Consider the following 27971-nt stretch of genomic DNA (forward strand, 5'->3'; position numbering starts at 1 on the left):
GAATACAACTGCAAAACTATCTATGTTCAAAGTACTTCTGCAAAACTGTCTATGTTTCATTTTAAAATTAATTGATTATTGATAAACTGTGATTTCATTTTTTAACATAAATGAGTTTGATATGATCCTTGACTTAAGTAATACGCAAATTAATGCGCCTTTATATCTTAACTATAAGGATAAACATTTTTATCAGTTTTCTCAACTAATTGGTTTATTAACAGAACGTGATTTGCAAGTGGACTACTCAAATGTCAGTTTTATTATTATTCGTTATAGGAAGCCGCCAGCCTTTGCTGATGCGCCTAAATCTCGTGTGCTGCTTTTTGTCTGCGTTCTTCCTTCTAAAAAGTAGCATTACCGAAAATCCAGTAAAAAGAAATAAATGGGTAGAAAATAAAATTATAATTTAAGAAAAGGATATCATTGGGATCCACAAAAAAACATTGTAAACATTAAAAAACAATGCAAAAAAAAAAGATACCTTAAATTTTTAAGTACATGCATTCTCGTCAAATGCAGCTCCGGTAAATGATGACTAAAACATTTATGCTCCTAACCTTTTCTCTACTTAAGAGATAAAGGATTTTAGAGCTATAAATATGCCCAAGCCAAAGCTTGTCATTTTCCAAAAAAATGCATGTAAATCGGCCCCCAGTAGTTATTATTTCTATTGAGGACACAGATACAAGCATTGCCATTTACATATATTGATTTTGATGAGTTCGAGTTTACATCATTCTGGAATTAAGACTTTAGGACGCAAGACAAATATGTCAAAACACATTAAACAAAGGTTTTTTTAAAATGAGATATTCAAATTTAAAAAATTACAAAAACAAAGAACTTTAAAGATAAATTTTCATATAAAGGAACAATTATCTATGGACTTCATGTACATATGCAACAAATGGCCATACATTTAGTGATTTTTTTTCGGTAAGTAAATATTCTTTAACTTGCCGATTATGTAACTAAAAATATCATTTCATACTGATAATCAATTTTAAATTTCAGTAATATGTATAATGTAATAATGTTTATAATTAATATCAGACCACCAACTGTTTGAGCCTGTAGCGTTATTACTTGAAAAAATTGGTATTCCTTGTGCCTCATTTATCAGCAACTCGATGCTCTGAAAAAAAGAAAATTAAATAATCAAGAAAAACATTATTCCATGAAATGTCTCATATTAGCATACAATAGCGCCATTCCCCAGATAGGTAGACAGAGAGGACATAATGTATTAAAAACATATTTATGTCTATGCCTACTTCACATGCATGATTTTTATTATTCCAACCCAAGAGACATATCCACATTCAAGTATGTGTCAAACTTGACAAATCATTAAACTTCTTAGATTTTCACGGCCGTTAAGATGCACAATAAGTTTTTCTGGGTTATTATGCCGTGTGTCGTTCGTACTCTCTACCGACGTTTCGGATCGCGTTACAGCGTCCATCATCAGGGTTGATGTGTGACAAATCATTTTTGTTGACAAATCATTTTTGAAGTCTTCCCGTTTTTTATAACTAGCAAATTTGATAATGTGCTGTTCCTCTATCAACACAGCACAAACTATGACTTGCATGCACCAATGTCCCGATTGTGTTGTATTGTAAACTCGAGGAATGATTTGGACTTTTTTTTGTAAGTCTTTATAAATTTAAATATCTTTAAAGATCTTGTCTTGAGGTAGTAATTTTTATTTTTTTTGTCCTATATGTTGGCAGTGTCTTAATCAATGTCACCATAGGATGCCGCTCGCGGTTAATGGTACGTTTTTTGGTGTCAGCATAGGATGACGCTCGCATGGAATAGGTTAATGTGTAGTACTTATTTTTAAAAAAGTTCTGTCCATTTTTCCGTGAATTGTTAAAACTGACTCACTTTTAGATTCAAACCCAGCTCTACAACAATTTGATTCCTACTTTCTAGCATTGTTAATTTATAACTATGTACATAATTGAAACCGACCCCAAAATTTAAATATTTAAGTAAATCATTAGAAAGCATTTTTTCTAAGTGTCTATGTGCTTCAAAACTCTGTATTTTTATCATATGTAGAAAATTATAACTAGGTATCTAATGTTTTATTCCAATAAATAATTATTCTATTAATGTAAAAGTAAAAGGTGAAATTCCGAATCAATTTGGATCAATGTTACTAACACAGTGATCAAATCAACGTAACACTTACATTCCACTTTATCGTTAGAATAATGCTAAATAAAAATGTGCTAACGAGTGCTTGAAACAGTAAAGAATTTAAATCAATAAGACGGAGTTTTTCGCGCTCTTAGTCGATGTTTAGGATTACATCGCAGCGTCCATCAACTTTGATGATGGAACCTGAAATGCCATCCAAAATGCAGCAATTAGTGTAATCGACACCCGGCATAATAACCCAGAAAAACTTAATTTATTAGTGTGAATGAGTAAAATCCTACAAAAGGTTTTTATTCTTCACTACTACAATTTGGCAAATGGGAAAAGCGAGCTGAGGGGGACGGCACATCCAGCTCCTCCCTTCCCACTCATGGTTTCTCCCTTGCAAAAGTAAACATCTGTTTTTTTTTAAACATGTTTTTGAGTTGTGAAACACTTCTAAATTTCTTTTTCATATGCCAAATGTCTTTTGCTTATAATAGTCATCGTGGTTTCCGATGTGACAGGGTTCAATTTACACACTGCATTGAAATACTATTTAAGTGGCTAACTATGCATGAATAAATATAAATGTATTTTTTTTAACATCAAAAACATTATTTTAGATTTATTTATTTGAAAATTATTAATTTAATTTTAATTATATAAAAATTGGTAATTTCATTTTAATTATTTGAATAAATAATTAGTTTTCATATGTATAAATAAATATGAATATTAAACTACTTTTCACTTACTTTGCTTTGGTAATGATAATGTCTCAGTATCATCTATTGTACATAGGTATATTTGATCACGATAGGTATACTGGATTGTCAGGTGCTTTTGTTCTCCAAGACAGATATCAAAGAATCCAGGTAATTGTGACTGAAAAGGAAAACACAGTTTAAATCAAATTAACAAACAAATAAGAAATATGGGTTTATAGTGTAAATCTTGGATTCTATTCTTATCTTATCAGCACTGGAATTTACATCAAAAACACAAAATGCAGCATGATACCGAGGATGCAGCGGTGAACCTGTCTTGGACACCTAAACCCGAGTTGCCTCTTCTTTCGACTTTATTTGACGGAACTGAGGGGCGCTGGATCGACGTGGGAGGAGGCGAGAGTGCTGGCTGGCAATAGGGTCTCTTAGAGGAATCTGGTGATGTCCACATGCTCCATTTAGGAGCGGATGTGGAAAAAAGAAGATGTTACCAAACCTAGAGTTGATTTTTTGTGGGAAAAGGGATGACCGGGGCAGCTGATTAGAAAGATTTGTATTTGGTTATTAAAGAGTCAGTAAAAATGAACACATGTACGGTTAAGGTTCTCTTCTCCAGGGAGATATTAACACATAAGGGAGAATTTTAAGATTTATGTTGACAACCTGATATTATTTATTATTATTATTGGTTATAGGCAGGCAGCCTTTGTACATGCGCCTATTTCTCGTGTACTTCTTTTTGTCCAAGTTCTTCCTTCAAAAGAGCATCCAAACGGTTTTTGAACTGGCTGTCCGAAATGGGATGGACAACTAGGCTTGGCAATTTATTCCAGTCTGGAACTACCGTGCTGGAAAGGGAGCTTTTCTTGGGATTGGGGTGGAATTGGGGCAGATGAAGCTTCCGGTTATGACCCCTAAGTTCGTATTGGAATTTAATTGATCTCATGCAGGGGGCAATCGTAGTAATTATCGAGTATGACTTGATAGTATCTATCTAGTCCCCTCTCTTCCGTCGTTCTTCCAATGATGCAAGTCCTAGGGCTTTTAATCTACCGTGGTAAGGCATCCTTTTTCGGAATTTGGGGATTTTTCACAACACATCTTTGGAGTTTTTCCAGTAGCTTGATGTCTTTAGTGAAGTAGGGACTCCATACTTGATATCCATACTTCAATAAAGGTCTTACATAAGTATTGTGTATTTTAAGAAATATCTGGAGTATTATTTTCGAATGCCTTTTTAATTGAGTAAATTATTGACTTGGCTTTTTTGGCAATAGATGTGATGTGAGTTTCACATTTTCAATCCATAAAAGGAACGTACTATAAACATAATGTAATTTAGATGTTGTAGAACTTTTCAGTCCCTAAATAAAACAAAATACAAAGAGGACATACCTTAGATAATCCTTGTAGTGATAGTTTGGAAGATTTGACTAGACATTGTAAAGGAATAGTAACATCAATCACTTCGACATGGCGTGGGCTGGAGTTGCCATTATCTTCTTCATCTATTAAATGATGCTGAGAATCTAAAATTAGAAAACTAATTTTATTTTAATATTCTATAAATAATATTTGTGTAAGACAGCCATCGTAACAGTGTTTGCAGATGTAAACTTAGAAAAAGCGATGTCGTTATCTGGCGGACGTGACGGCTTATCTGACAAAAATATGCGCTAAAATGCAATCTGTCGGTAAAATTTCAAATGAGTTTTGTAGATTGCTCAAAAAATCGGTTTCCATAAATGCAACCGGTAAGAGGAAAAGACCAAAAAACATAATTCTATAGAGAAACAATTCATTGTTTCTCTATAGAACTAAGATTATCAATGGAATGTACAAGTTTGGGTAGAAATAAGTAGGAGTGTGATTGCTTTGTTTTATATCAAAGTGTCAAACAATGACGTAGGCATGATAGGTTGATAAATGACTCACACGTTGGGTCTAATATTAAGCGATAGGGCCTTTGAAATACTTTTGCATAGGATCGACCTATTTGTGATATATTTTCAAATGCAGTTTAACCAGTTTAAGGAAATCCCTCATTTTGAGTTATTTCCCTACAGACACATGCTGTGCTGAGGAGTGAAGCAGGGATGTGTTATGTCACCATGGCTGTTCAACGTGTATATCGATAACTGCATGAAAGAACTGAAAGGCTTAAGAATGGGAGCAAAAATGGGTGATTTAAAAGTCAATTGTCTTTTGTATGCTAACGATGCTGTACTCCTTGCTAATAACAAAGAGGAACTGCAATTCTTGGTAACAAAGGTCTACGATGTATGCAAGAGAAGCGATTTGCTGATGAATGTCGATAAATCGAATGTGATGGTTTTTGAAAGAAATGAAAGTATGACTAAATGTGAAATCACTGTGAATGGAGTTAAACTAAAACAAGTAGAGGAATTTGTGTATCTGGGAAGTATGTTCACTAGGGATGGAATGACTGAGAAAGATATTGAAAGGAGGGTGAGTGCCGGGAACAGAGTGAACGGTGCACTTAAATCGACCTTGGCAAATAAATGCTTGTCACAAGAGGCAAAATTGGCAGTTCACAACGGAGTCCTGGTCCCGTCCCTGATGTATGGGAGCAAAGTATGGACTTGGAAAAACAGGGATGAAAGTAGGCTGAATGCTGTCGAAATGCGATCTCTCAGGCGAATGTGTGGTAAAACTATGTACGATAGATGCACAAATGTTGAGATCCGTACATTATGTAAGGCTGAAACAAGCATTATCGACGAAATCAAGAAAGGAGCTCTGCGCTGGTTTGGACATGTAGACAAATGAATGGACAGCGAGAGAACGGCTAAGAATATTTACAATGCGAATGTTGATGGATGCAGAAATAGAGGAAGACCGAGAAAGACATGGCATGACCAAATCCAACAAATACTTAAAGATGGACATGTCAAAAGTCGGAATAATCGGCGCGCGTGCATGAGAAGATGTATGAATGTAGAGGAAGCAAGATCTGTATGCAAAGATAAAGTGTTGTGGCGTTCTATCCTCTCTGCCTACTCTTACGGGGAAACGGCGTGATGGTTTGTTTGTTTGTTTGTTCCCTACAGAACTAGGGTATCGATATTATGGTAACATTTATCCTACTTTTATGTATAAGCACAAGTAAAAAAATATTGGAGTTTTACCTACCATTAAAACTCTTATTATTATGTTTCTATTGATTTCTGGAGTCCATATTATGGGAGAGAAGCGTTAATTTTCTTTCCCGATGTCTGTGGTTTCGTATTGTCTATTCCTGGGTCAATGTCTTAATCTATGGTCGCTCTGTCCGTTTCCGCCAATTTGGTATCCCGGTCATCCATGGATTTTGTTTTTTCATAAAGCTCATAATGCACCAGGTAAGTGTTACACTTACCTGGACTCCAGAAATCAATATAAACATAATAAGAGTTTTAATGGTAGGTAAAACTCCAATATTATGTGTTCTGAATTGATTTCTGGAGTCCAAATTATGAGAGATCTGTCTGTTATCTCCTGGTGACCGGGTGACGCCTTTATTCTATATTAACCGGTTGAAACAGGCTTGCTAGAGAGGAATCTTTTGAGACTGAATGATTTAGCAACTCTCTTTGATAATATTTTCTGAAGGTATTTTCAGTTTTCCAGTTTCCTCTCTCTAATAAATTATCAATTGGGTAGTTTTCTAACCAATTTAGGGATGTGACCACTGAACGTGTACTGCCGGGAGTAGCTTCCACTCCAGCCATTTTCAGTGTGGTCTTTATCCATCCTCCTATAATGGTTCTTGTAGCAGCTTTTACGGGGCCCCTAGTGCTTATAAACAGGCTTTTGAGGTTATCTACTTCCGATCTCTGATCCTTTGACAATTCTACTAGTTTTCTTATCCAAAAGACCGGGTTTATGTTAGGTTCCGGTGATTCTAAAAGTTTCCAGCTGGATTACTGGTGTGACCGGGTGTCTGTCATTGATCCGAAAGACGGATGTAGGATAATGGAAGTACCTTCGTCCTGCAGGTTCCCTTCCGAGATATTTAGTAACGTCAAGTCGTGTACTCTCCGTCCTGATGAGAGCAGTAATAGTGTTGCCACTCTACACGAGATCTCGTATAGGGAGTTTAATTTAGGACTATTTTTGCATAGCCAGTCTTTTACAATCTGTGGATTCCAGATTGGAGATTTTGGAAGAGTAGATTTTGCCATGGCTATCGCTTTCAGGGTATGTTTTACCAAAAAAATTGAACTAAGACTTTCTTCAGCTGTTGGGTTACAGAACGTTGCTATTGCTGACTTATGCACTAGTATACTATTATATGACAATTTCTCCTCAATAAACAACTGTGCCAAGTACCTGGCCACCTGGTTTGCAGAAGGTTTGTTAGTTATGAAATTGTTCTTTGATGCCCAGCGGCACCACCTGTCCCAAGCTGGCTTATGAGTATTTAGTGTCGAAGTTCGCCATCCTGATAGAAGTAAATTCTTCTCTTCTGGATTCCATCTGTTCAAAACGCTGTCCCACCCCCAATTTTCTATACTTCTATTACCAGTTCTTGGATTTTGGGTGGAGGTTTGCTGGCTGATGTGTCGATTAGTACAGATTTCAAGTTGGCTATTTTCAATGGCGGTGCTAATGGTCGGCGTATTAAGTCTGGTCGCCAGAACGCCCTCGGCCACCTCGGGACTGCAAGGAGAAAGGTTCCGGTTGCCTTGTTCAGGTGTGCTAGGATTCGTGGTATTAAGTTCGGCGGGGGAAAAATCCAGGCAAGATTGTAATCCCAACACTGACTGAAAGCGTTCTGAACAATTGCGCACGATTCTGTGCAATCTCTTGAAACATATGTTGAAGTCACGTGTGCGGTTTTGGAAGCGAACAGGTCTATATCGGGTTGTCCGAAGTGATTGAAAATTAGTTCGGTGGCTGCTGGTAAAAGGTGTTATTCCGGAGGTGTTTTTCTGAAGAATGTCCTCAGAAACCCTTTGGTATGCGGAGTCGGGAGCAAACTAAAATTTGACCTTATCAAATAAAGTCTTTTTGTTAAGAGCCGTGCTCTCGTCGGCGGCCCAATTCACCAGTGCTTGGAGCCCTGACTGAAACTCCTCTTTCTGTATGAGGAGGGCGTGCGATAGAGCAGCAAGACTTTTCAAGTGAAGCTTGAGTAGAAGAGCTGACATCGCAGCGTCTGAGCTCGTCGTTGACTTTGAGTTCAACAAACGACGGTTTTGCCAGAAATTTCTTCCGAACCTCCGCATATCGCACGCCGGCCCAGTTTTCACTGTCGAAGTGTTGGAGCTTTTCCAATGCTCGAATCCTGATTGGATGGACCGGTTCCTTGACTGTCGTGCTGGGTTCCTGGAAATCCAGCTGCAGCTCTTCTTGAGCATCCACGTGTTCCTCTAGTCCGGGAGGTTGTTGGAGAAAATCTTCATCCTCTTGCAGTTCCCACTCTACGGGAGAAGTATCACCTGGCGCTGCGACATTGGTGCCGGTTTGACTTTGGAATACAGTGTCAGTCAGAATTCCAATCTGTTGGACTAGATAGTCTATTCTCGGGTCCATCGACACTTTTAGCCGCTCTTGCTGTCGCGGCTCGGGAGACTCTGTGTCTGACGTTGAAGGAACGGGCGATTTGAGAGATCTTTTTCGAGATTCGCTGCATCGAGAGGGTCCAGCTACCGGCGATAATGAGTGAGGTTGAACATTTTCTGCATCACTCATTGTTAACTCAAAAAGTCTGCAGATTTATTTAAAAAGTCGAATAAACTTAGTACTGAAGACTAAAGAGGTCGAAGTATTCAAAATGACGACCGATGTTTACCGACAATTAAGACGAAAATAAAATTTACATGAAATACATATTTCAAAATTTGACTCGAAGCACCAAATTCTTAGTAAATGAGTTATCCATCACATAAATAGAACAATTATCCGTCACACTTAAAATATTCACTCGTGCGATGTTAGTAAACACACAACGGGTGATTTTCAAGATGGCGTCGTTTGTTTACGACGGTGAAAAATAATATTTTTTAAGTAAATAAGCGACAATGCCGGGTAGATGAAGATCTTTTGTACACGTATTTTAAAGTTTTATAGTAAGACAGGAACTTCAAGCGTCAACACTTAACAATATTACACTCTCACAATGTTTTTTAAACGATAGCCGTGCTTGTTAAAATGGTGTTTTGTAAACAAACCTTAAAACACGATGATTACTGATCGTTATACGTGAGAATGCGGAATTTTCGTAATTTAAATTAAATAATATAACCGTCCTTAAAAGTTTTTATCGATGTTAACGCTGTTTTTCCCAGGAATATATGACATTTTTTCGAAATGATCGGACAAAATCAACGAACGTCTTGATAGGTTGGGAAAATGACGTTTTAGGAAAAAACAAAATCCATGGATGACCGGGATACCAAATTGGCGGAAAGGGACAGAGCGACCATAGATTAAGACATTGACCCAGGAATAGACGATACGAAACCACAGACTACGGGAAAGAAACTGAACGCTTCTCTTATAATATGGACTCCAGAAATCAATTCGGAACACATAATAATATATTATTTTTATGATTGACATGCGACTTTAAAAGAAAAATATTATATTTTTGTAAAAATAGGTTAGGATTCCTGAGAAATAATATTATGAAAGATAATATTTTGAAATATAAAAACAATACTATGCCAGATGCTAAGCTTTTTTTCTTGAAGCAAATAAAGTTTTTTCTATTATTCGTAAGTTGATTGTTATTTACATTTAAGTACATATTTCAAATGTTGTCTTAATACTTCTCCCCAAATTGTGTTTTTACCAGGCTTTTTATTGTCTTTGCTCTTCATATTAATTAAAGCATAATGATTTTTTCGCAATCATAGCATTCATTTTGACAGATTAGACGGGTAAAAATTTTCACTACACGAGAATAACCCTTCGAAGACTGTTCGCATCGCTATGATAGCTGTCCTGCAAATGGCGGCACTGATGTTTAACATTCCGCTCACAATCAACGCTCTCTAAGAAACCAGCGCTCATTGATTTGTACAGACAACGTACAAATCAATGAGCGCAATGAGGACGTCATCCGCCGCCACATGGCAGCTGTTAGACGACAGCAACGCTCTCCTAGGATCATAACTTAAGAAAGAATCGGGATGTTTTTAAAACTGAATGTTAACTAGTTGTTATACATATTTAACAATGCAAAAGATAGAAAAAAGAGAAATGTTGAAATAAAAAATCACTAAGTGAGAACATTGTATTGTTGCCTATTAGAGGCTGATAGGTTTCCACTACGTTTCGTCAAATACTTTCTAGTCATCACCCCTTTTGACATGTAGATACATTTTATGAGGGACTAAAATTATGAAGATAAAACAAAACAACACATTACCCGCAGGAAGTTTTCCATATAGTGCCCGCACAATTATCAAGCCTTTGGATTTTTCTTCTTCAGTTTTAATACGATGATTCATTTCCTGCATCAGTTCAATTGATTTCAAAGCTTCCTGGTGCATTTCTTTGATTCTGTTGGAAAAATACATAGAATTATGTGAAAATAAAAAATATCTTCTTATATTTAAGGCTTGATCCTTTTAACAGATTGAAAACATTCATTGCATCATTAACACGCAGAACTTCTAATTTAATTTACGGGATGAAATAATAATGCACACAAAAACAATTAGTGTTTAGGAAGTTATCATTGATTTTCTAAAGTAATAGGTGTCTCAAAAACCTACTTGCATTTTTAATAATTTTTGTTGTGTCAAACATGGAACGCGGATATTTTGCAGATGTCGTCAGCAAAGTTTGAGGTTTAAAACTTTAAACGTTTAAAACGGTTTAAAAATGTCACACATTTTTCAGTCATCATTATGCATTATCTCGAGCCGATATGGAGAATTTAATTAATTTAAAACTGTTAGCTCCGCTCCGTTCAAGATGTAAGAGCAGATGGCCGTTTTTGTACGGGTCGATCGTTTGAAAACATTTCGGCAGTTAGAAAAAGTGTATACGAACTCCCATCCACCTCGATTTGTCATCGTTGTCAACAATTAAACGTCTCCAGAAGCAAAAGCCTGCACATGCACACTTACAAGATTCAATTAACACGTCAACAACATCTAAAGCCAACAGACCATGCTTAGCGCCAAACATTCGTCATTTGGATAATGGAGCATCAACAAGTCGATGGTGATTTTTACAAAAAAACATCTTTAGTGATGAGGCGCACTTCTAACTTGGTGGGTACGTCAATAAACAGAACTGTCAAATTTGAGGGGCTGAAAACCGACGAGTGATCCATAAAAGTCTATGCACCCACCGCGTGTGACCATGTGGTGTATATTTTGGACTGGAGGAATCATTGGCCGGTATTTTTTTGAGAATGCACCTGGCAATGCAGTTACAGTCAATGGTCTTCGTTATCGTGACATGTTAACTAACTTTTTGTGGCCTGAGTTAAATGAAATTGACGTTGATGACATTTTGTTCAACAAGTTTTTTGTTCCATACTGCGGCAAAAATAATGCAGTTATTGCAGACGTTATTTCACAGCAGGGAGAAGTTAACTGGCCACCGAGATTGTGTGATCTGACACATCTGGACTTTTTTCTTTGGGGGTTTCTAAATTGAAAAGTGTGTGCAAATAAACCACAGATACTCCGGAGCTCAAAACGGAAATTCAACGAGTTTTATGAAATTCATCCATAATTATGTCAAAATAAAATAATAATGTGATTAAAAAATAATTTCTTCTAAAATGTTGATATCAAGTTAACCTACATACATAATTGATTGCCATACCTTGCTTTGTTAGTCTCTCTTATTTTTTCAATTTCACGCAATTCATTTTCGCGATTTATTGGATCAATAATGACCGTCTTAATAATTAGGCACAACAATGAAGGAATAATTGTAGCATAAAATATTGGCGATAATAAAACATCTTCGCAAATATGTATAGGGCATATGAAGGTTTGGGATCCACGGGTTAATCTGAAATTCAAAAAAAGACAATGTTAGTACTAAATAATGTTTTTAAACATACTAATTAAATACATCAATTTGTATAAAGGATAAATTTTTTTTTTTTTAAATTTTGACTATGAAAAAATGCATAAGATGTCATTTTTAAATTTTAGAGAAAGTATTATTTCAGGGGCAATCGGTGATATTTATTAACAGCATAATATATACTTATAATAGAATCTTCTGTTTTCAATTTATTTATGTTTTTCTTTATTTCACATAAAAGTTTTTCTTTTCTAAAGGGCTTTTTCTGTTCCTAATAAGTAATAATTATTCTTAAGGGTTCTTCAATAAGAGCGAGTAGATGTTGAAATGAAATAAAACAATTTGTGTGTGAGGTATTAACAAATTATTTTTTTTATTTGAAAGGCCCATGTGCCAGTAAGTGTCAAATATGACATCGTTTAAATGCCTGCCTCGGCTTCTTACGGTGGCACAGATCCGAGTGGTCCAATTTTCAATGACTCTTCCGCGTAGATCCGGCTGAACTTGAGCGATGGCCTGTGTTATGTTCACCTTTAGGGCATCAGTTGACTGTGGGTTATTTCCATAGACCTGTAACTTCAAGAAACCCCACGAGAAAAAGTCTAGCGGGGTCAAATCGCATGACCTTGGTGGCTAATTCAGATCACCCCTGCGAGAGATAACCTTACCCTCAAATCGTTCATGCAGAATGTCAATTGTGGCGTTTGCTGTTTGGCACATAGTGTTGTCCTGCTGAAACCACATTCTAGGTCCATATGGTTAAATTTGGGCCATAAGAAATTGGTTATCATCGTTCTGTAGCGCTTGCCGTTGACAGTGACCGCCTCACCGACGTTGTTTTCGAAAAAGTACGGACCAATGGTGCTGCCGGCCCAAAATCCACCTCAAACGATAACTTTTTGAGGATGCATTATCACATGGTGAACCTCGCGTGGTGTCGTCCCATATACGGCTATTTTGCTTGTTAACACAGCCATTTATCGAAAAGTGCACCTCTTCGTTAAAAATTATTTTTTGGCAAAAATTGGGGTCGTCTACCAAACGATTCAAAGACCAGTCAGTGAACAAACGGCATTTTCTATTGTCATTTGAGCTCCTGGGTCAGTTGGATCTTGTACGGGTGTAGGCCTAAGTACCGACGCAATATTTGAAGACGACCAAGTTGAAGTCTGTGAAAGGCCGAGTTCTTGTGCACGGCGAGGAATCGACTACCTCGGGTTCTGCTGTACACTTTCACGGACAGCGGCGATGTTCTCGGCGGATCTTGCGTTTCTTGAACGTACGGGTGTTGGCTGATTGATTACCGAACCAGTTGTCTCAAATTTGGTCACCAAACGTTGAAGAGTTGACTGTGAAGGGCCACCACGTCTACCGTAAAATGGGCGCAGTGCGCGCAACGCTTGCACTAACGAACACTAATTTTGATAATGAAATTTCATCATTTGAATGTGCTGTTCAATTGTGTAACTTGCCATGGTGATTTGGCATAAGTAACTGAATAACAAAAAATATTTGACAGATGTCAAAACAAAATGGCCACCACAGGCCGTCAAAATCTACCCGCGCCAATTGAAAAACCCTATATATGAACACCTCAGTGGGCATAACCCGTGTCGAGGCATTCATTTACATTATTTTTATATTGTGTTCTAGTACATAATAAATAAATAAAATAAATACAAAGTATGTCTATCATCTATGCATAAAGCTTTTCGATAAAATCATTTTACTTTCACATACCTGTACTTAAAAAGGAAACTTACTTGAGTTTTAGAATAACGCCAGTGGGTATACCCAAAGAAACAGCTCCAGATAAGTTACTGTGTTCTGAAATTCTTTTCTCAGCCCCATATTCAACTAAATATCCAAAAGTTCCAATTCTGAAATGAAATACTTTGTATACAATACTTTCATTTGTGGTTTTAAAAATGTAAGAAATACCGCAGTTACAAAATGAGCAACAATTGAAAATCCATTAGACCTGAGGAATAAGGCAAGAGTCAGACTTACACAGAAAGTCACAGAAACTGGCAACATATATGCTTGTTGATGTATTTTCTTACTAAAACTAACTGTATGCCAAAACAGGTTTGTTAGGCTCTACCATAGAAGTTTGTTGAAGTGCAAACATATGTACATATATATGGATATTATTTTGATCGCTTAATAGACAATTTATTTTATATAAGGTCAGGTGGGGCAAGAGAAACAAAAGATCATCTATTAAAATCTATAGAATTAAGGGCCTATTTGCTCAGTCGGTCAAACAGAGAGATGGGTTGTTCCAGAATCAAAACAAAGATTTATAACTATCGTTTTTTTTTTTTTTTAAAGAGGAATAATTTTTGACAGTACTTTTGTTTTACACTCTTGCTCTGAATTAGAACGAATGTCCCTTTTCTTGCTCATTTGAATTATTTGAGGTACAAATTTCATTGGCGGTAACTCTAGTTATTTGTATTAAAGGAGATGATATCTATATTACTATATAAAGAGATAACCTGCCATGACACTCTTACCCCACCTGACCTTGAGTAATATTCAAAGCAAATAAGGATAACAGGACAGAATGTGCTCAAAAAAGTCTGCATTTAATCATTCAAAGAACAAACAATCCTTAATTATTTATTTGTAACTAAAATTGGAATCGTGTATCTTTTAAAAGATCATTTATTAGTACTAGATGGATAAAAAAGTTTGTAATAATCTAAGAGATGGCGTTAGTATGCACTAATGTGAACCAATCATAAAAAGCATGAAATTTCAGCCATTTTTCTCTAAGCATTTACAAGTTACAGTAGTGAGAAGCAACCAACCTCTATTCTTTTTTTAATGGAAAAATCTGCATTTCGAGTTTTGAGTAAACATTATTATTTACGCAAGATAACGATAACTGAGACCAAAGCCAAGCTAGATAAGAATTATTCAGACTCTGCACAGTCGATAAAGATGAGTCAAAAGTGGTTTTTGTTGTGGCCGTGCAAGCACCGATGGCGCTGAACGATCTGGTCGCCGAAAAGATAAAAGTCATGATATTATGTTGAACAATCCTAAAGTATTTGCCTTGAAGTGTTTCACTTATTCTAAACATTTTTTATCCACCTAGTACATGTAAACTTTTGCTGTACATCATTTTATTTCTAGAATCATTATATCATTAGTATCTAATATATGAGGCAATTAAAACCAGAGATTCTAATGTGACTTTGAACAATTCGCAGTTATATTGCGTTAAAATAGTTTGAAAATGATGTATAATATGATTCTTATGTAAAATGACTAATAATGACTATAATAGTTGATATTTATTATGACACAATAATTAGTTAATTAATGGCAGTTATAGTCATTAATTTAATATTAAATACACAAATTTAAATATTAAATAACGATAAACCCCATAGATAAAAAGGCAAGGCTCAGTTTCAGAAAAGATTAGTTAAAAATAAAATCGCAGACATGGGCGCATGATACATAAAAAACATTTGTTTTTACAATCATTTGCAAATGAAGTTCGTGAGAAAAACATCCAAATGATACACAATTATTAACTGCATCACCAAAAAAATACATATGAAGATAGTTTATATATCAGACTGTGCATAGGGCACCGCAATGATACACCAAACGCAGCGCATCTCGATTATCTGTTACATGAAGGTAAAGTGATCAGTCTTATGCATCAAGCGCATGTTCCAGGGAAAAAAAAATACTGCAATGTAAAAACACCTTCAAAACAAATATTTCATGTCGAACTTGCTAGGAATCGACTCCTGGATGGAATGTTATCGCAAGCATATGAGAAGGTTACAGCTCTATTAACATAAAAAAATATATCATCATATTTCAAGTACACTAACAAAACAACATATAAGGTTTAAATTTAAGGATATACAATTTATCGCACATTCCATAAAATAGTCTTAACAAAAAATAATATTTCCAGGAGAGCCTAACAACTAAAATAACATGTCTTAAAACCATGTTTTTTCACTGAGTACTTTTGGTTTTTAAAGATTACTGTTTAAAAACTTTCTTTTTTTTGTTAATGCTGATCGGCACATACTGATGAAACTATTCAATTATTTTAATTACAATTTTCAATAAAAAATCAAATTAAAAGACAATATATCTGTGTTTGAATCCCGTCCAACATATTGCACCATTTATTTCACCATAAATATAATACATACGCTGTTCAATATTTTCCCAAGGCATGTTGATTTTAGGAACTAAAAAAGACATTTCTTGGGAGTCAGTACATTTGTAAAGAGAACTTTCAAGCGAAAATAGGGAAATATCACATACTACGAATACCAATAAAAATATGTGAAACGGATTTAGAAAAATTAATTGTATTTTCAAAATCAATGTGGTATTGTAGAGAAATGTTTTCATGTTTGGCCTTGACAATTGTGACGATGTTCAATTTAAATATAATACACAATGGCCACAAAGTTCAAAATTTAACTGAATCATGACATATTAGGGGTGTGTGGTCAATGCAATGAGCTGTTTTTGCAGGAATTCAAAATTGTAAATTTAAAAGTATTTTTTATGCCACTAATAAGTAGATTTTTTTTTCACTCAACAGTATTTCATAGACCCCCATTAATTTAAAACTGTAAAAAAAAAAGTGATATTTCAATATTATTAAATCTTTCAGCTCTTTCATACAGTCATTGATGTATACATTGAACAACCACGGTGGCATTACACATCCGTTTGACTTCTTTAGGAATGCCATACCACAATGTGAATGACCATTTACCCTCGAACATGCTGTGCTGTCCTTATACAGTTATAGAACTTACATAGACGATATACTTGTATAAGTGGTCCAATATTTTCCCAGGGAATGTTGGTTTTAGAAACTAAAACAGACATTTCTTGGAATCAGTTTAGGGGTCAGCACATTCATAGAGGGTACTTTCAGGCGACAATTCTTTAGAAAATTATGCTACAAGTGATTAAATGAAGTAACTGATAGTTTAATAAACACAATTATATTTAATAAATCACATACTTGAGACAGACTCGTAGTTTTAGTTCTCCTTGTAGCATTTTCCTAGTGTAGCAAGCAGTTACGTAGGAATGTGGAACGCCAAACTGAAGAGATAAATTTCCATGGTAATTTTCAGTGTCCCTGACCAAGGAGGTGGTCATTGAAGAGTTCGCCCCTCCGCGGTAAGTGAGGTAACCCACTGAACTGCCATCCAGCTGCATCGCCATAGCTTTTGGAAAATTACAATTAAAAATATATCATACATGGAAAAGGAATATGTTTATCGACAATATATTTGATACGCCGGATTCCGGTTTTCCACAGTTTCAAAACATTGAATGTATCGCCCGAATATTGTTTCTTGATGGAATAATATTTCTTTTGGCAACACCTATCTATTCTACTCAAATACATCAAGAAGAAAGAAACTTGCCCTTAGTAGCATTCAGCAAATTTTTGTGTCTCCACATATTATGTTAAATATTATGAATAAATGTAAAATTCCTCTTGAAAACTGGAAGGACTATTAAGTAAAATGTGTTGAGGAATCTGTAAAAGCAGCAAAAGGGAAGATGTAATGCAGATGTAATTTTTTTTTTTTTTAACTGTGTCGAAACCCCAGTTTTAGTCGTCTTTTGGATATAAATGCGACAAGCAAATCTTGGTGTATATGTTCTGTCAAATAAATACCAGGACAGAGTAATTTAAAAGGCCCGTGTAAATGATTTTTTAGATGATTTTTTTTTTGCTAAGTTGGCACAACTATACTCTACATCAATGCTTTGTTTGGTTGTACTCAAGTGCGTACTTGGATTGGATTTTGGACCTCGGATAATTTGGACCCTTGGCTACTTTCCCGGAACACACCCGCCGTTCCCGGCGACAGAGCGATACCGGCCTAGCAAGCCGGCTGCCTGCTTCAGGATTGCGGCCGCCAAAGCTACCTACTAGCGACCCCGCAAGGGATCTGTCTCAACAAATGTCAACGAACAACCCCCCCGTATTCTCTTCACTTGGCTCCCTGCGACTTTTTTATATTTCCTAAACTTAAATTACCGCTTCGTGGAACTTGCTTTGACTTGGCTAAAGACAGAATAAATATTCACAGAGGGAACTCAAGGCGATTCAGGAGTATGCCTACAGAATGTGCATGGATGACTAAATTGTTCATTGGAAAAAACGTATCACTTCAGAAGGAGCCTATTTTGAGGGATATTAAATTAATTTGGAAGAATAATTGATTTGTTGTTAAAATTTTAGTTTTCCCCTTTAAATTCGTAGTATTACAGGAGTAATTATTTTGCCATTTTGTGGTGTTATAATGAACTTTTTGATAACAAAAATATAAATAAAAAACATTACAACACATGTGTAAAAATAGTTAAATGTAAAAGTTTTTTAATTGACATCAACCCTCTAACAAATGATGACAAGAAAAATACGAAATCTGACATTGGCCCTTCTGGACCCAAGCCACAGATATATGGATGCATATGGCTCACATTTAATTTTTACAATTTTTTAATTTCTACATATTAACTTTTTTTAATGGAATTTCAGTAATGCTTAAATAATTTGAACTGACATTTGATACATTTTTGAAAAGCGGATTCTTACACAAAATGCACCACTGTTGGTAAGTAGAGCAGAGTTTGACATTTGCAAAAAGAATTCTATATTTGAAAATGAATTATTTACATTTTTGGAATTTAACCATAAACAAGTACCTAGGAACCTACTTAAATTCAATATTTGAAAATGAATTATTTAAACTTTTAAAATTCAATCATAAACCATATTTTTTACGTTTATCCGAAAGGTTTTTACACGCTTTAATTAGGACTGAATACAATAATTGATATCAATCTTTTGATTGTGTTCATTTAATACATAAGTATGTAATAGCACAAGTATGTAATAGCAATAGCAGAGCATTGCGGATTCAGCTTGTCATATATAAACCAACCAAAAACAAGGTCATAAACTATGTTACTATCTAGACTTCTATATTCCCATCTCAAAAATGTTCTTGCAAGGGACATTTAGGTTTACTATAAATCTGGATCTTTACTTGAAACAAAACTTGGCCTTATTCCTCTGCTTGAAAACTGCAGTACCCCAGCTCCAGTTAAGAATATCGACTTGGTCATGGTACGGAACGCTTTGAGGCTAACCACGGGTCCATTGCCAACTCCAACTTCTAGTTCTCCCCAGCCCTTCTCTGATGTTACACGGCGGCTGGCGACATTTATTGAACCTGAACCTGTAAAAAAAAGTAACATGAAAAATGTGTTTGTATGTGTGACGTAACAAGTCTTTTCCGGTCTTCATTATTCATATTTTGGACATAATACACACGCTTGAAACCATCTTAGTTCCTTTAAATTGTTTCAATAGTTAAGACTTAAAATATCTGGTTAATAGAATTAATGGTTTTCACCAGAAAACTTCTTTTTTTAAAGTTTTGTCGTCACCAGATAAGAATATGGTAACACTGTGTGAACGTAGGCATTCTTATCTGGTGATGATTGTATTTTGAGTGGGTTTTTACACATGCTAACTTTGAAATTAAACTTTAGAAGATTAAGTTATTTAAGTTTGAAAAATGACATAGAACTGCATTTTAACATGTTTTCTCAAATTTCGTGATTTAAAGGGTTTTATCAGTATACCAATGAAGTGGTGCTAGCGTAACTGCCAAACTTTACACCACCCTAAAAGTAAAATTAGAATGTACTTATTCATCTTTTACATTTTTAACAGGATTTTGTGATAAAAAGTAGCAGATGTAAAACAATTGGAAATACAAATGAAAAGCAGCAACAAAGGCAAGAAGTGCTTGCTTGAACATGATTTTTCTCATTTCCAGGGTGTAGATAAGCATACTGTGGTATATGGGATCCCTCAATAGCTATCGATGTCTATAACTTCTCAAACTGTCAAAACTCAAATAAACAGGTTTAATAGAGTATCGGCAGAACTTATCTTAAATAATACCTTCAGTGTGACGTTAAACATCATCAAAATGCGTGAAAAATCGTGCTTCATAATCTTCAGATTGTAATCACCCCACTGAAGCACAAAACTGTTGCATTTATGTATTTAACAAATGACCGAAATACGCCGCTTTTTAAGTACCAATGCAGTGCCTATACATCATTGGGATTGGCATTGGATAAGGGAATGATGATGACATAATAAAATTATAAGTTACCTGTGCCATTTTGTGCCAATATATTACATGAAAGTGTTACAGTATCCTTAGACGTTAGAGGTGCTTCAACAGAATGTGAAACATTGATGCTTGATACTTCGATGGATGGAAATCTGCTATCTTCAATGCTAAAAAAAAACACATTAATTTCATAGTACATAATTCCAAAAATTAAAAATGTAGGAGTTTTGTCTGCCATTAAAACTCTTATTATGTATCTATTGCAATGGTGGGAATAATCGAATTAAAATAATCGAAATACTCGATTATTTAAAAGATCGAGACATTTCAAAATGCTTACAATAAATCGAGTTCACTCGTACAAATCGGAAAAATAATCCAGATATCTCGAGTGAGTTCATTCGAAATGGTTTTCTGAGACAATCGAGATATGAATTCGGACTTTACATTTCGAGACAATCGAAACATTAATTCGGAATGGATTTCAAGACAATCGAGATATGAATTTAGACTTTATTTATTTATTTATTTATTTTTTGCACCACAACAGGCCAAGATGCCCAATAACTGTGGTGAATTACATCACAGAACACCCAGGCTTGAGAAAAATCACATTTTTTTATTTTTTGTGTTCTCACCGGGAATCGAACCCGGAACCTTCCATGCGTGAGTCAAGCGCCTTGACCATTACACCACGGAGGCCGCCATTTCTTTACATTTCGAGACAATCGAAACATTAATTCGGAATGGATTTCAAGACAATCGAGATATGAATTTAGACTTTACATTTCGAGACAATCGAAACATTAATTCGGAATGGATTTCGAGACAATTGAAATATGAATTCAGACTTTACATTTCGAGACAATCGAAACATTAATTCGGAATGGATTTCGAGACAATCGAGATATGAATTCAGACTTTACATTTTGAGAGGTTTTTCGAGACAATCGAAACATGAATTCGGAATAGTTTCTCGAGAAATTAATACGAAAAGTTTATTCGGATTAAGTTAATATTTCGACATAGAATGATTTGAAGGCGCTTTTTGGTAAATGCATTTGATGAGTTCTGTCTGATATGACATTTCGAAAGCAATGGTAATTAATATTAATAATTTTTCAGAAGTGTAAAATATCATTTGTGTTCAATAAAATTCAAGTTGGTATGTAATGTTAAATAAATTGTTGCTATGGGTTCGTATCTATATGTATAAAAATTACTCGCCGTGTTGTGTCTCGCAAAAACTCGAAAATGGCTTGACAGATTTACGTGCGGTTTTTTGCAAAATTTTCTAATTCGCGTACTCAAGGTTGACAATTATTAGTTATTAATAACATCCTCAATATATTAAATGGAAAAAAAATTAGAAGCGTATACATGTTTTCATAGATTTTCCAGGGTTGCATTCGAATGAAATTCATATTGCAAAAAATTTGGAGTGTTATTTTTTTGTAAATTAAAAAAGTTTGTATTTCAATGTTTACAAACATAAATTATTTTCAATGGATACTGAATTGATTAATTTCCCAAGATTTCACAAGCACTGCAATTGAAGTGTATGAGGTTCTTCTACAAGCATTTCGTCACAACTTTCCAATTTACTGGATGAATCACTTCACCGTTACCGTTCGAGGACTAAGTCTCACATTTATTTCGCTCTTTTTTAAAAGAAAATATATTAGGAGAAAATAATTAGTAAATTTATTGAAACTTGTTCATATGAGTCATAATATGTTTTATTTATATTCTTAAATTCAGTGTCGAGGGTAAATCCCCAGACACCACATTTTACTATCGCTTGATTTAAAAAAATTTCCTTCTGTTCTGAAAATACTGGCTAAAATGCTTTTAAGGATGTTTAACTTTTTATTATCCATTGTATAGGGTTCCAAAACATATTTTGCAATGGTTGGAAGCAGCCTGAATATTTATAAGAACTTTTTCTAGTATTTGAGTAAATCGTTTTTTGTAGGACCTGTCTCAAAATTTTTATTGATAACTTCGAATCGTGTCGCTTGCAAAACACAGATGTCAAAAAAATTTATCAATTTCAGTTCATTTTAGAAAACTTCTTATTATTCGTTAAAAAAAATATACGCAAACAATCGTATTAATAGACACTCAATGATACACAAAATTTATTTTATCATCAAATAAATATTTTGAAAACCAACACTTTAGTCTATCGCAGAGTTAAAAAAAAAACAGCTTCACAGTTCCACTTCTAATTTTTTGGAATCTTACTTGAAACAAAGTTATATAAAATTTGCATTTAAAGCGTATTTGGTATTACAATATATAGAAGAAAAAAAACCGCTAAAATTGTCAGAAGTTTCCAAGTTATTGAGAAAAATATGGTTGGTATATTTGCTGATAGAAGTCACCTTACGATTCAAATGTCGCCCCATTCTACTATTGGCGTCAAGGAGGAGAGGGGGAAAAAAGCATAGACAAAAATACGGGTCGTTTTAATTTCTATAAATGGCATTATCAACATTAAAATAAATGCATGGATCGTGGTGTGTGTTAGGTTGATTGGTATGATTTAATTCAAAACAAACCTAATAAAATGGCTTTTCTGAGACATTGAATATTGTAAACAAAAAACTTACGGAGAAACGGCGTGATGGTTTTGTTTTGTTTGTTTTTTATATCAACTATTGTATTTAGTCCAGATTAGATATGTACGGATAAATTATGATTATTGTATTTCAATTTATATAAATTATGATGAGAGAATTTCGATAAAAATGTATTCGAACATTGTTTTCCTGTCACTGTCTTGCAGATGCCTCCCCGATACTGTGAGAAAAAGACAACTGCATTTCAGACCTTTTGTTAGAATAGACAAAATTGACGTTTTATTGTCCCGTTTTCTAAACCTCAAAACTGAACCGATTTTGTTCCTTTTTTAGACAAAGTATAAGAATAAAATTTTCTGTATCGGCATGTTTCTCCTAACTTTTTTTTTACTTAATAAATTAAAAATTTTATGAGCTATAAACCTTCTCATGGCAAAGATGTACATTTATCTGAAAACCGCACGTTAATCGGTCCTATAGTTATCAAGTCCATCGAGGAAAACCATTCGAACATTGCCTTTTATATATATAGAATAGATAACATTTTCGTTACATAGTTTTAATTATTTTTGTGGAATTTCAGCTTCCCTGCTGATGAAAGTGCAAATAATGTTCGTAATGAAAATGATAATAAGAATATGCTTTTACTTTTTTTTTTAAAGGTATTACAAACTAAAACTTACTCATATTCATCATCATATTGACTAAATAATTCCGTAGCATTTATTGAAACCGTAGTTGTCCCTCTTGGGTTTGTACTGCGCTGTAAATTACGCTCTTCTCTTTCGCGTGCCAATCTAAAAAAAAATAAAAAAAGTTAGGAGCATAACAATGAAAGGAGTATGAATAAGAAGTGTTTTAAAAAAACTGTAAGGAACCACTGAGCACCATGTTGGCTCTCTGCCTAGAGATCTATCATAAGAGTTATGGCAAAACTAGACTGAAAATGAGAAAGTTCGGTGGTTTTGTTATATTTTTTTACTTGCCAATAGACCATCAAACTAAACCAGTTTTTTATTTATATTTATGGATTGTATAAACATTGATATGATTCGATAAACTTCTGTAATTACTCGTCGTAATGAGTAGTGCTGGTTGAGAAAAAAAATGGCTACCCGAAAACCGTAAATCTATCACAACACAACAACGCAGTAATTGTTTGGTTGATGTAGTAGTTCATTTGTATGAATTTTTTCATATATTTTTGAGAAACTTCGAGGTACAATTGAATGCTGTAATTTTTACCACATGCAAGAAAACATTTTTTATATCCGATTTCCTGTAGCACTGAACTCTTGCATTAGCTACTCAAAAAACTAAATCCGCTATTTAAAATTATTTGGATGTAATTTTAAATGTTGAAACATTTATAATATAGAAAGTGAATGTAAGTGCCGAAGCGAAAACTTCTATGACATTGTTAATTATTTCAAGTAATATAATATATATTCTACTAGGTGGATAAACAATTTTGGAATAAGTGAAAAAAGAATACATCTTTTGGGCTAAATTCAGTTATGTTTTTCAACATTCCTTTTAAGTCGATACACCGAGTCCAACGATTTTCTAACTTTTTTATTCCATCTGAAAAGTAATCCTTCGGAAACTCTTTAAAATAGGGCTCAGTTTCAGCTATGAGTTCCTCAATTGAGTAAAATCGCTTACCGGTGAGCCATCTCTTCAGGTTCAGAAACAGGTAAAAGTCGCTGGGGGCCAGGTCTGGCGAATACGGTGGCTGAGGAACCTGTTTCAAACACGATTTTGTACAATTTTGCTTGCGCAATTAACCATGAATGAGCAGGCACATTGTCGTGATGAAAGATATTTTTTTTTCTTCTTCAAAGGTGGCAGTTTTTCAGCAATTTCAATTTTCAAACGACCCAATAATGATGAATAATATGTGCCAGTTATGGATTTAGTTTTTTCAAGATAGTCAATGAATATGACTTCATGTGCATCCCAAAATACGGAGGCCATAACCTTTCCTTTTATTATTTCCATAACTATTGCCCGCAGTACTTTCATCTCCGACGTTCCGAGTCGATCTTTTCTTCTAACCATATCTGCCCTCGTCTCTAATGCATATGTCATGATTGGTCTGACACACGTTTTGTATATCCAGACCTCGCTTTCAATCCGCAGGTGTTTATTTTGCCACACAATATTTCTCAAGCATCCAGATATTGCGTAGGATTTACAAGTTTGTTCCCTCACTTCTATACGAGTATGGGTCGCTGTGGCTCGAGATTTCAACATCTAAATACTTAAAAGACATGACCTGTTCCACTGTCTTATCATCTATCATCAGTTTGCATTTCTTAGGGCGCTTAGATATTGTTAAGCTTTTTATTTTACTGACTGAGATACACATGTTGAATTTCTGCAAAGCTAGATGAAACTTGTGGAACATACGTTGTAAATCATCTTCTGATTCCGCCACTACGGTTGCATCACAACCTCATCTCCCATTTGTAATCTAGTCCTAGATTTGCCTTTGATTTAATTTTGCATCTTAATTTAAATGTTTTTTGCATCAACAATGCAACACGCAATCAGCATTGCCTTTGAATAGAATCTTTTGATAGCAGCGTTACCAACACACATCAGGTGAAATACGGTAACGGTAGGTAAAAAATAGTAGATCATCAGCGGAGGGTGGTAGAAAGACATTTAGGTCCTTTTTGCCAAAAAAATTAATTGGTTTCCTTTTTTCAAATTTGGATTTGAAATTTTTACATATTTCGGCTATTGGAATATCAATAATATTCTTATTACTTGTTACATTATCAAAACTAAGAAGATTTCCATGAAAATCAGTAGAAAATCGTAGTGTTGGCATCACTATTTGACAGTTGTGAGGGAGTCGAAAAAAGTCGAAAAAGTCGGAGAGAAAATGGCAAAATTGGAAAACATAATTCCATAGAAAACAGAATTATATAATTTTGGAACTCCATTAACCTTGATAACTTTTAACTTTGGTAAAAATTGGCATCAAATATAACTGAACTTTTAAATTACTTTTACTAATGGTCATTAATCAAAGTAATATGTAACTTTTACCACTGATCAAACATGTACATCATCATCACCATCACCATTCATCCTCCTGATCAGACACAACCAAAATAAAATACTTAGAACCAACTAACCTCTCATATTCTTCCCGAATTTCCATTGGCGTTTTAGTTCTCTGGACAATCTCCCAGCCCTCGGTTTCTAAACCCTTAGTTCCTATGGAATTATTCAATCAAATTTAGAAAAGAACATCATTACCTACGAGAATCCACATGAAAATAATGAATTTATGAAGAATGTTCAGTAAAATATAATACCATATTTCCTCGAGTATAAGATACTTGTTTTTTTCTTATTCTCGTGTCTCTAAATTCAGGGTGCGTCTTATAATCTATGGCATTTTACGATTGCTTTAATTTTTGTCTAAATACAACTTGAAAAAAAAAATAAAAATCCTACATGATCAGGAAAACAGGAATAAAGCCCACAAGTTCCCAATACAGAAGATAAAGTATTTATGGAAAGTATAGCAATACAATATAGTTGGCTACAAACACAAATTAACCCATAATGACAGTTAACAATTTATTTTAAATGACTGTCTTGATTCCTCAAATATATCCAACCCCCATCCACTAGGAATAAATGAATAAACGTTTATTGAATTATTGGTAGGAGTGAGTGGTAACCCATATTGAATTTAAATATTGGCAAAAAAATTATATTATTTTATTGGTAATTCATCCTACAAAGGATGATTTCTGAAAAAGAAAAAAAAACTTGGTGCAGAAAAAAACATTTTCCTAGTTAAGTTTGGTGCGTCTACGGATGAATGTATTATTTTATGCAGGTAAATTATGTCATAATTTACGCTGGTTTTGCCAATTTGTCCTTAATTACCGTTAAAAATGTCAGCAAGAACACCACATTATATATGTAATGCTTCAATGAAAGCAAAAGTTCTCATGTATGCAGAAGAGCACGGAAACAGTTGCAGGACTCGTTCAATGACATTTTGTGAGAATAGGCAGACAGTGACTTGTCAAAAGTGATGCAGAAAAATCCGGACACTGAATTTGAAGAAATTTCAGACTCTGATGGTGATAATATATAAATATTATGCATATTTTCAAATCCCTTTCTTATGATTGTACGATCTTGTCTGTTTATAGCAAAGCCTCTATTTAAAACAGCATTTTTTTTCATCTCTAAAAATAAGGGTTCATTTTATAATCGAGAAATTACGGCGTTTTCATTAATCCATTGAAATAAACTGCATATTACATAATACATTATTTAAGGTGATAATATTAGGAATTTTACAAGCTGATTTACAACTGTCTCTTAATTTGGTTCAGTATATGATTCAATGAGTTAATTTTTTTTAAAATTCAATTTAAATTGGATTAATTTGAGTAATATTTACAAAATATCTTTACTCACCGAGAGAATCGTAAATTGCTCTTTTATGGGCATCAGTTAAGACTTCATAAGCTTTTTTTGTCTTGTTAAATATAATCTCAGCCCATTTCTTTCTCGTTGGGTCCAAATGTTTATCTGGGTGATATATGAGCGAAAGTCTTCTATACGCATTGTTGATTTCTTCATTTGATGCCTTAGAGCAAAATTATACATGTATATATTGTATTTAATTCGTTAACTCTGTGGTTTATAAAACTTACATTTAGCTTGTCGTCGTTTTAGTTCGTTTTGATCCAACAGACCAAAACACAAATCAGCAGAAACAGAGCTTTCAAGATTTTTTACGAAATAGGCATAACCACAACTTAAGGCTTTCTCAGAACTCCTCTACACTGAACCCAATTTCGTTAAATATGGTTTGTTGGACAAAAACTAACTAAAGCGACGTTGTGTAATCTGACATAAACATTATGAAATAAAAATAAATACGTGTGCATACATTGCAAAATAAAACCGTTGTAGCTGTATCGCATAAACAACTGTATTTAAGCACAATACATTGAACTTTTAAAAGAAAATATACTTAAAGAAACACGCCGATAGTGAAGGAAGGTTACATTCATACATTCCGAAAAAAACACATAACAAATAACACGAACACCGTAAATATATTTTAAAAGCCTTAAGTGTATACTTACTGTTCGTGATACATTGAGAAAAGCGTAATAATCCTCTTCTATTAATAATTGGTCTAATTCATCACCCATCATGATCTCTTTTCGCCGGAGCCAACCACAGATTACTAGAGAACTCGCAAGAAAACCAGAGAAGAAGACAGCCGCAGAGCCGCAACCAGACGATCATAGACTACAGCAGGCAAC

At 34.4% G+C, this 27971-nt stretch overlaps 1 protein-coding gene across 1 annotated transcript; it reads right to left on the reverse strand.

Moving 5' to 3' along the window:
- Positions 1–386: 386 nt before the first annotated feature.
- LOC148272753 (dnaJ homolog subfamily C member 11-like) lies at positions 387–27942 on the reverse strand. Its single transcript, XM_088239607.1, has 13 exons — positions 27789–27942; positions 27112–27283; positions 25803–25884; positions 23337–23450; positions 20108–20235; positions 18965–19156; positions 16915–17122; positions 13652–13768; positions 11679–11870; positions 10264–10397; positions 4281–4414; positions 2913–3042; positions 387–1138 (listed from the first exon to the last, which is right to left on the reverse strand). The coding sequence occupies exons 1-13, from the start codon at positions 27858–27860 to the stop codon at positions 1116–1118; spliced, it is 1698 nt and encodes a 565-aa protein (XP_088095733.1). The 5' UTR covers positions 27861–27942; the 3' UTR covers positions 387–1115.
- Between the last annotated feature and the right edge of the window lie 29 nt (positions 27943–27971).

The sequence above is a fragment of the Micrasema longulum genome, unplaced genomic scaffold, assembly GCF_059751315.1.
Source record: "Micrasema longulum isolate JH-2025_06_02 unplaced genomic scaffold, ASM5975131v1 h1tg002197l, whole genome shotgun sequence".
NCBI classification, from domain to species: Eukaryota; Metazoa; Arthropoda; class Insecta; order Trichoptera; family Brachycentridae; genus Micrasema; species Micrasema longulum.

Coding starts and splice junctions, on each gene's coding strand:
- LOC148272753 (XM_088239607.1), bottom strand. CDS start 27,860: ATGATGGGTGATGAATTAGACCAATTATTAATAGAAGAGGATTATTAC. Junction 13,769..16,914: donor AAACTACGAGTCTGTCTCAA/GTATGTGATTTA, acceptor ATTTCATTTCAG/AATTGGAACTTTTGGATATT. Junction 1,139..2,912: donor ATTATCATTACCAAAGCAAA/GTAAGTGAAAAG, acceptor TCTTTTTTTCAG/AGCATCGAGTTGCTGATAAA.